At 57.0% G+C, this 9,558-nt stretch overlaps 1 protein-coding gene across 1 annotated transcript in view; it reads right to left on the bottom strand.

Annotated features, from left to right (window-relative positions):
- Positions 1-9,302, bottom strand: part of RTN4R (reticulon 4 receptor) — a 111,267-nt gene extending 101,965 nt beyond the window's left edge. The window contains exon 1 of the mRNA XM_034791613.1: positions 9,037-9,302. Within this exon, the coding sequence (XP_034647504.1) occupies positions 9,037-9,058 (22 nt within the window). The 5' untranslated portion in view covers positions 9,059-9,302. The remainder of the gene's footprint in view (positions 1-9,036) is intronic.
- Positions 9,303-9,558: the final 256 nt, after the last annotated feature.

Here is a 9,558-nt window from a genome sequence, read left to right as displayed (position 1 = left end):
CGGGGTCAGAGGACAGGGAACGGGGCAGGGTGGATAGGTGTGGGGTCCCGGGCGGCCTGTCAAGGGGCAGGGGTGTGGATAGGAGTCAGAGCAGTCAGGGGACTGGGAGCAGGGGGGTTGGATGGGGATGGGATCCCAGGGGTGGTTAGGGGCGGGGGATCCCAGGAGGGGGAAGTCAGGGGTCAAGGAGCAGGGAGAGTTGGATGGGTCAGGGGTTCTGAGGGGGGCAGTCAGGGGGCGGGAAGTGGGAGGGGTCAGATAGGGGGCAGGGGCCAGGCTCTTTGGGGAGGCACAACCTTCCCTACCCGGCCCTCCATACAGTTTTGCAACCCCAATGTGGCCCTCAGGCCAAAAAAATTGCCCAGCCCTGCGCTAGCGTGTGTCCTTCTGCTCCAAAGCCACCAGCCTCTGCCATGCAAGCTACAGGAGAACTCCCTTAGCATGCAGCAATAGCAGGCTTCTTATCTTCTCTGGGGCCCCATCACTCTCTTATTCAAACAAAGGCCCCCATCCCCAGCAAGGGCCATTCCTCCTGCACTGGTGCCCACAGTCTCGGGAGCAAGGCTCTGTGCTTGCTAAGGGCCCAAGCCTGCACACGACACTACCGCCCACCCTGATTTTTGTTAGGCCTGTTCTCCTTGCAGGGAGCGGCTCCTCTCCGTTACCCGCAGCTGCCTTCTCGCCCTGCTCTCAATGGCTGGGTGCCCAGGGCTCTGGAAGGCTCTGCCCAGTGGCAAAGCACAGGCCCCTCCACCTTCCGGGGCTCTGATCCCCCCTCCGCAGCGGGGTAGGGGGCATGCAGCGCAACAACAGGCAAGCAGCAGCCCCGCTCCCCAGTTCCCAAGATTGGCACCAAGCTCCAGGGAACGTACAAGAGAGGGAAGCCAAACTGACCCAGAGGACCGCTGGCTCCTCTGAATGGTGTGCAGGCTGCGGCCGCCCCTCCTCAGTGGGTCAGGAGAGAATGGGATCCAATGGACAGAAATGAAGGTCTCCCCAGGGTTGAATACAAACAGCTCCAATGTGAGGAGCGGCACCAGAGCGCAGCTGTTTGTGTGCAGCACAAATAGACTCCAGGAGTGGTAAATAAAAGCTTTCCAAGCATTTCCCACCTGACCAAACGGCTGCTATTGAATTGTTTGGCGACTGCAGACATACCCATCCGGAGCGCACAGGCGAACGCGGTCCCTCCGAAGGGAAAGGGACAGACAGCCCTCTAGTGTAAAGCCAAAGCTAGCAGCATGCGTATTGGCATGGAAAACGCTAGTCACCAAACGGCGCTTGCAGGGAGAAGGAGACGCTTCCAGAGAGACACAACTTGTGCTCCACAGCCAAACTACAACTTCCTAGACCCCTACGCAGCCTCGCAGCTGGGGGGTGCCCAGGGAAACATCCCAGGCAGAAAGTTCCCCACAGCTTTTCAATGACCACTAACATGTGCAGAGAGAGAGAGAGAGACTGTTAATCTCAACATTTCCTATTACAGTCTCCAGTGCTGCCTTTTGTCTGCAGAGGCACATAAACTGGGCTGCTGAATTCACACCTTGCTCTGCAGCCCGGCCGTGGCCCCTAGATGCACAGAAGGGTGAGGAGCTGAATTTAGGGTCTCCAGAGATTCCCACCCCCCTTGAAATCAGGCTGAGCTCACACCTGATCCACACAAGCACTGCTGAATTATGCACGGGATGTGTTGTATGCAGGTCTCATCATCACGCCCAGCCCTGAGAAAGACACACAATTAAAATCAATATTTAAAATAATCAAATAAGCGCACACCACCGGGAACAGCCACACAATTCACTCCGACAATAACACACGGGCTGCGGAGTCCAGGGCCGTGCGGCAGCGCCGAGAGCCCAAATCTGCCCACAGTCTTCAACATTTAATGAAAACACACCAGTTTTAAACACTTTCCCAAACCCAGCTCGCAAAATCTGTCACTTTGATGTGAACGCTTCCAGTCTCAGACTAATCAGTCACTTTTACTTTCTCTTTAGTAGCTAAAGACGCAAATGAACTCCCAGCAAACTGCACAGCTTCGGGAGAAGAATTCAGCAGCCAGATGGTTCTCAAAAAAACCTTTGTTCTTACCAAAAAAGGAGTTAACCAATTTCCCCCACAGAGCAGAATACAGGAGACAATTCCACGAGCCAGGAAAGTGATTTTCAAGTGCAAATTTAAAGGGCTGATTTCTTTCTGTAAGAACACTACACACACCTAGTGCACAATATAAGTAATAAATAGCAATAATAACTGATCAGTTACTACAAGGCCACATTCTTGCTGCGTTCTCAATCCAATTTCCCCACACACGCAGCGAAGCAAGGGAAACAGGAGGTTTAAATATTAAGCATAAACATTCATTTGCTTCCCGTTCAAAGAGCAGCATGTGAGTAAAAGGGAAAGTGTGATTGAAGTTAAAACATCCATCTAGGCTAGTCCCAGGAAAGGTAAAACTATTGAGCTTTCATCTAGGTGGCGAGGGGGACAGGGGGGAGAACAGATGGAGGAACGGCAGGGGGTGAAAATTCCAGGAAATGTTGTGAACTTGCACTGAAATATGTGAATTAAAGCAAACGGAGCAGAGTTTTGCGAGTGTATGCGATCAGCTGGAATGTTAGCAAAGTTTGTGGCATTTCTCAGGTTTTTCCACTCTGGGCTGTTTGCCAAGCAATTCTGCTTCAATTAACAGTGAAATGGAGGAACATGCTGGCTGGGACAGTGACCTGCCTGGGAGAAAACGTGCCTCACATGCAGCCGGACCGCAAGAGATCCATAACTCCCAAGGACCAGTGGGGTCCATAGCAGGCCTCACCCAGGTACCTCCACTGTGACCCCCCAATCAGACACCCACCAGGTCCTCCTTGGGGCCTGAGACAGAGCTCGCTGAAGCTGACGGAAAGACCCCCTTTGGCTCCAGTGGGCTTTGGCTCAGGCACTCACCCCACCCAAATCCCATTTAACTTCCCTGCCACAAGGCCAGCACTGGTTTCTCTTTCGCCAACCCCACACTGTCAAAACTCATGAGCCAGGCCCCCAAAACGCCATGAGACAGGCATAAAAATCAGAAATGTGGGGGCTATTTGTCTTCTGGTTCTTGAGCCTCTCGCTCACACTCAGGTCACGTTTCCCACTTTTCTCAGCAAACACAAGGGCTAGAAACTGATTTTTTGTTTTCCTAATGGAATCTGAGATTCCCACCTAAATCCCCTGACTCTAGGAGCTCGGGCTTTAAGAAATCCATCCCATATCACAAGAGCTGGTAACACTTTTGCTTAGCCCAAGAGCTGAAATGTAAGGCCCTGGGACTCTGAGGAGGACAGACCGTAGGCAACAGAACACAGCTGATTCTGAAACAGCACCAATCCTGGGACTAGAATGTCACTGCCATAGAAGGGACCCTCACACATGCCCCGGCACAGCCACGCCTGCTTCTCCTTTGGAATAGCCAATACCAAGATATGAACAAGTAGTAGAGGCTACTTTGTCATCTCCACCCCCTTCGCCCCGTGACCTCCAAGCCCATCACAGAGCCTTTGGGGAGACAGGTCAGCACCATTATCCCCAATTTACAGACAGAGAAACTAAGGCACAGACGGGTGAAAGACACAGTCACGACGAGTCAATGGCAGAGCCAAGAATAGGATGTCGGAGGCCCAGCTCTTGGTGCCCTTCTAACAATGGAGCAGATATGAACAGTCTGAGCATGTGCAGAATGCCCGTGTGCGCCGTGTCTGGCTAAGGTAGACGTAGAGTGCCCATCATCACAGCAGACTGCACACACAACATGGCCGTTGTACACACTGGATTCCATTCACCCAGCGCTACTCCAGCTTTAGGCCAGGGTCAATGCACTGAAATCTATGGCCTTCCACGGGCCAGCACAGAACTGGAGATGAGCAGTCAGCCAGGGGTTCGAGGTATAGAATTTGTGCAGGGGACACAGGCAAACATAACAAGACCTAACTGCAGACATAGCTGGGGGGCGAGGGAGCCTGTATTAAGTCTCGACTTCTTTACACACACGTTCCGAGACTCGCCATTTCCTGCTTGACGCTGTTTATTTGTTCACGGCTCTCCTTGGCCGCTGGCCCCTCCCGAAGCTGGAACAGTGAATATGGGAGGCGGGAGGCTGGGCTTTGCAGAGTGCAGGCCTCTTTGCCCCACACTCACTGGTATCTGTTCTGGAGAAGTCCCAGAACCCCATACACTCAAACCCCACCAGCCAGCGGTGGCCCCAGAATGCAGCTCCCTCAAAGCCTTCCATGTAGACAGGCAGCAGGCTCTCAGGCCTGGTCTATACTAAAAAGTTACACTGCTCACGGGTGTGAAAAATCCACCCCCAAGTGAACCCCTGGTGCAGGCAGCGCTAGGTGGATGGAACGAGAATTGTTCTGTCCACATAGCTACTGCCTCTCAGGGAGGTGGAGACCAGAGCTGTCGGTGCAGATTGTGGCTACACTAAATGCTCCAACACCGCTGCAGCGTCTCAAGTGCATTCAAGCCCTTAGTGCATTCACAGACCTCTGTATGGTCGCGCAGCTTCGTATAGCGCCGCCTCGGAGAGGCACGGGATATTCCTGCTGCGGGGTACGCCTCCCGGATAAATCAACTCCTCTAGAAACATCAAAGGAGGTGTTTGGCTCGTGGCTCTCAGAGATATGTCTTAATGAAGGCGACGGCAGCAGAAAGCATTTCGAATCCAGGGGGAAGCAAGTACACACCTAATTAAACCGACTCCTTCCCCCCCCTTTGGTCTGCTGTGCAGTGTGGATAGCGCTCTTGTGCTGTACTCACAGCCTCTTGAAAAGGAGCCGCCGCACAGCACAATGAGGAGCTGGCACAGGAGCCAGGCACATTGTGTTCACGCTGGCTCAGAGTGGAGCTTGTAGTACAAGCTCTAGTCTCTTCATTAGGGATGCCGGCTCCATCCACCCTCCCAAGCCTCCTCCAGTCCAGCCGGCAACAGCCCACACCTTCACCTAGGCTCCAAGCACCGGGCTTCCGTCTCAGCACTTTCCGCAAGCGAGAAGCGGCTCTCCGGGAAGCAGCGCAGCACTGAACATCCAGCACCGAGGCAGACGGCAGGAGTGTGCCCGGGCTCCCTCGGGAGCACAGGTACATGCGGCAAGGGGCGACTTACAGGGGGATTGCCTGGGCTTTGCCACTCACAACTGGCGCTGCCACCACCTACGCCAGTACAACAAATAGCAGCAGCAACATGGCATGGGAATGCACACCCGATCAGAGCGTCCCGTGGGCCCACGCACCCCAGAGCTCTAACTTCACACTCCGCAGCTCCGGCCTAAGGCTTTTGGGGGCTTCAGAGTAACTAGATGCTGCTGGAGGGGCAGTTTTTGCCTAGCCGCCAAAGTCATCCCTGCTGTAAATCCCTGAAGTCAGTGCAGTTACCCCAGGATTGCCCAGGAACTCGGCCCTTATTTCAACTGGAGGAACACGTGCGGAGGATGAATGCCAGACAGCCATTGTCCTGCGGATCCTGGCTGGTCCTGCCGAGCAGGGCGGGCGTCACGTTCTAAAAGGGGACGGGATCTCGGTTCCATTGCAAGCTGCCCTGTCCCTCCTTCCCAGCCTCCCACACACTTGGGCCTACAAGCTTCTCCTGCGTAGGCCCCCGCAAGGCTCCGAGTCAAGGCCGGCTCAGAGTAGCAGGGAGCGGCGGGGAGGTAATTAATGGAGGACGTGGCTAGTTTGAAGACGGGGCTGGCGTGTCGCAGCTTATTGGTAAGCAGCCCTGGAACACGCTGCTCACGAGCTAGAGAGCTCGCGAGGGTCACAGCGGCTCTTTGTCTCACCAGATCTAATTAAATCGTTTTCTAGCACAGCCTTTTCCAGCACTCCTAGTGAGGAAAACATCACCGAACCAAGCGGGGGCACATGACCCTCTGTGCTGATACAATCCACCACAGCACTGGGGCTCACACAACCCTAAGATCACAACTTCCGTATGTCTCGGTATCCCATCCCGGTATGGCCCAAAGAATACAGGTTCCAGGAGGAAGCGAGGCTTGTGAAATGCCCCCCCCCCCCCAATAAATTATATAACAAAAACTGTCCTGAAAGCAATAAAGGGTCAAAAAAAGAGCTGATGAATGTTACCTCCTGGTCAGAGCAATCAAATGCTGCTCATCTCCTCCTCCAATCAATACTATTCACCAGGCTTAGCTTCTTGGGGGAATAAAGGTTTTAAAACAGCTGTTTCCCATTGAGGAATCCCGGAGAAGAATGGGGATTTCATAGGCTGTAAATGGAACGGGGGTTAATAAAGGCTTGATGTGAGCTAAGGCGGAAAGAGGAAAGGCTTTGCTGCCCCAGCTGTGTCTTTCCAGCTTACTAGCAGCGAGCTCTGGGAAAGTGGGGGCAGGTAGGAAGGGAGAGGCAGCCAGAGCCCCACAGTTCACTCGCTCAGGGCCTGATCCTGGGGAGCACGTCCTCCAAGGTACACCTGGCATTTCACAGTCATCTTCCCCACTCACATTTAGGGCCAGCAGTGGAGGGATTCAGCACCCCCCGGGAGCAGGCCAGGGCTGTCCTTTAAAGGCCCCTGTGTACCTGCCATGCTCTATGAACAGAGGTCCTGTAGCAGCTTTCCTGTATTTAATGTCCTGGCTTTTCACGCGATGCCGATGACTGTCGGGCGCTCGTGGGGGGCCACTGTGCAGAGAGCACGCCCTACGCAGCCCTGCGTACTGCCCCCAGAGAGAAAACGTTCTGCTGCTGCCCCCACCTCTGCGTATCTGGGGCGCAGCACACCCTGGGCACGGCCAGCTCCCCACAATAGAATGGCAGGCAGAAAACCCACAGGTTACCACCAGATCGGTGCCAGGAGTCTGCGCACAGCCAAATCCGCGGGGTGCTCAGGATACAGGCACCCATTCAGATCTAAGGACATTTGTGCACAAGGCCGTAATACATCATGGAATAGGTGACTCCTGAAACACCAATGCCCTGGCCCGGAGGGGCCTCGGCAACCTGCTCCCAAGCATGCACACAAAACTAGATGCCGTTCAAACTCTCCGAAGATGCTGCTTGCCGTTTGGATTGGAGCTGGGATATCTCACTAGAGCATTGCAAATAAACCAGCCACCGTGTGCCCTCCAAGAAACAACGCTAGGTGATGCTGGGGTCACTCCCAGAAAGGAGGACTGTGGAGACTGCACACACGGACGGGTTATTAGAGAGAGCTGTGTCACACAGATCCCTTTGACTGGCAGCCCGGACAATGCTCGCTTGCTAACATGCGTTGATGTCTTTTGATTTAAAAATTGCAACCTGTGGGTTGTTTTCGGCCATGCCCCGGAGCCGGTGGGCGTCTCTGCACCCTGCAGGATGGGAGCACGCTTTCCCAAATGTAGGTCCTTCAAGTTTTACCCCAAGGTGAACAAGCTGGCTACACTTAACAGCATGAGCCACTACCCAAGCACTGCCTGCTCCTGGCAGCCATCTCCCTGTTCAGCCATGCAAGGTGCCAGGTAGCCCACAATATCTGAGCAAACCAAACAGAGCTATTCTCTGTGGAAGGAGAAGCTTTTATTCCTTTGGATGGCAACAGCCCACGGGGTTTTTCTGAAAGGCCAGCGGCACGGAACGCTTATTACACACACAGATCTTCCCCACAATGAGACCAATTCAATTCCTAACCTACACACCAAGGTTTGTTCTCAGACATTTCCCCCTTCATCTAGTTTACTGCCGTTGACGAATGGACATTGCAATGAGACAAAGTAGGCCAGAGGAACAATTAGTTAACGATGGATTTGTTACCCACTCCCTAACCCTCAATCATCTCGGGCTTTCTCCCAGCCTCGCACATTCACTGCAGGCTCCCTGCATCTCTAGCACGGCCAGGGAACCGCTTCCTCTCCTTCTGACCCCCTGCCCCAGCCCTGATCCGGCTTCCCGTGGCCTGTCACTCTCCCGAGCCCCTTAAGGGGGAATTCGCAAACTTTGCCAAGTCAGGAGAACTTGCCTTGTAGATTTCCCTTTGTCCCCCTCCTCGCCTTCCATTCGCGGTCCTCCCCGGGACGCAGAGCCAGGGATGCTGGTGACTGGCCCTTCCCTGCCCTCCCTCTGCTGCACACCTTCGGCACCCGCCGCCCTTCCTTCCCCCCGGTGTTTTCATGTAACCCTCCTTTCTGGAGCGCTTCTTCCCAGCCCAAAGCGCCGAGGTTTGGGGGCGGTCAGAGAACCTGCTGCCTCTCTCCCAGCCCCAGCGCTCGGGAGCGGGCAGTGCTGACCCCGGCTGAACACGGAGCCCTCCGCCGGCACTGGGGGGTCTCGGGGGCTCGCTCCCCGGTTTTCCTTCTCGTCCCACCTGCCCACCGCCTCGGTACGGTCTGAGCGCAGAGCAGATGTCCCGGATCCCCCTGGGAGGCAAAGGAGCCTGCTTCCCCCAGCAGCCTCCTTCCCACTCCCGCTGCCCCAGCTCGGCCGGGAAGCCCCGCAGCCCCCGTTGGAAGCAGCTCGGGAGGGGTGCGGGGTGCAGCCTCCAGACGGAGAGCCCAGGTGGTGCTGGGCACAACAGCCAGCCCGGTGCCCTTCTGGTCCCTGACCTAGCGGGGGGGAGGGGAGCGGTGGATTCCGGATCCCGGCTGTTCACACCAGCGCTCGGACTCCGCAATGGCACAGAAGCACTGAGCCAGGTGCCGGGGGAGGGGGCAGAGCCGGGAGCCCTCCCCCCATCCCCCGTTTCTCCCTCCTTGGGGAATACAGTGTCCGCTCCTTAGCTCCAGCCTGCCCCCAACACCTCAGCGCACCGACTCCTGCTCCCGATCCCCCTCCACCCCCAGGAACTTGGGTCGCAAGCCCGGCTCAGACTGCCGGGGCGGGGAGCCCCGATCGCCTCCCAGCGCGTCCCCCGGCTCAGTCCCATATCCCGGCAGCGGAGGCAGGTGGGTCCTGGCCGCTCCGCGCTCTCCACGGGACTAAAGTTGCCGGCTGGGAAGTTGCTGGAGCCCTGCCCCCAACCCCCCATGGCGCTCCGGCCGAGGGTCCCCGCGGTGGGGACGCACCTACCTTCAGCGATCGCCCTCTTCATCTTAGGGGTCGGGGCAGGCTCGGCTCGGCAGGCAAACGGGCGCCGGGGTACAGTCCTCGCCAGCCAGCGCGGGCAGGTCCGCGTGCGAACTTCAGCCCGAGCGCAGGGCGGGGGCTCGCCCGCTGCCGGAGCCCGCGCGCAGCGGGGGAACAAGCCGCCCCGGGGCCGGAGTCAGCATCCAGGCGCCGGCTCCCCGCCCCAAGGCGCACGGCTGGGGCGCAGCGGCCGCCGCGGCGCGCACGGGTCCTGGCGGGGAGAGGCGGCTGCGGCGCGGGGTCCCTGGGAGCCGAGCGGGGCGCGGGAGGGGAACGCGGGCTGCCGGGCGGGCTGCAGCGCGCTGAATGTTTTATGGGATCATGTGGTTTGACGTGGAGGAATCAGCCGAGCTCGGATTTCCTGGCTGGAGAGGGGGCTGGGGGACAGGGCGGGGCGGCTCCGGGAGCGGGGCGCAGCGCGGAGCGGAGGGGGCGCCCGGGGCTGGCGGGGGGCGCCGCCCGCCG

This window comes from Trachemys scripta, chromosome 15 (assembly GCF_013100865.1).
Source record: "Trachemys scripta elegans isolate TJP31775 chromosome 15, CAS_Tse_1.0, whole genome shotgun sequence".
NCBI classification, from domain to species: domain Eukaryota; kingdom Metazoa; phylum Chordata; order Testudines; family Emydidae; genus Trachemys; species Trachemys scripta.
Note: the sequence above shows the minus strand (reverse complement) of the source record. Positions and strands in the feature narration are given on the sequence as shown.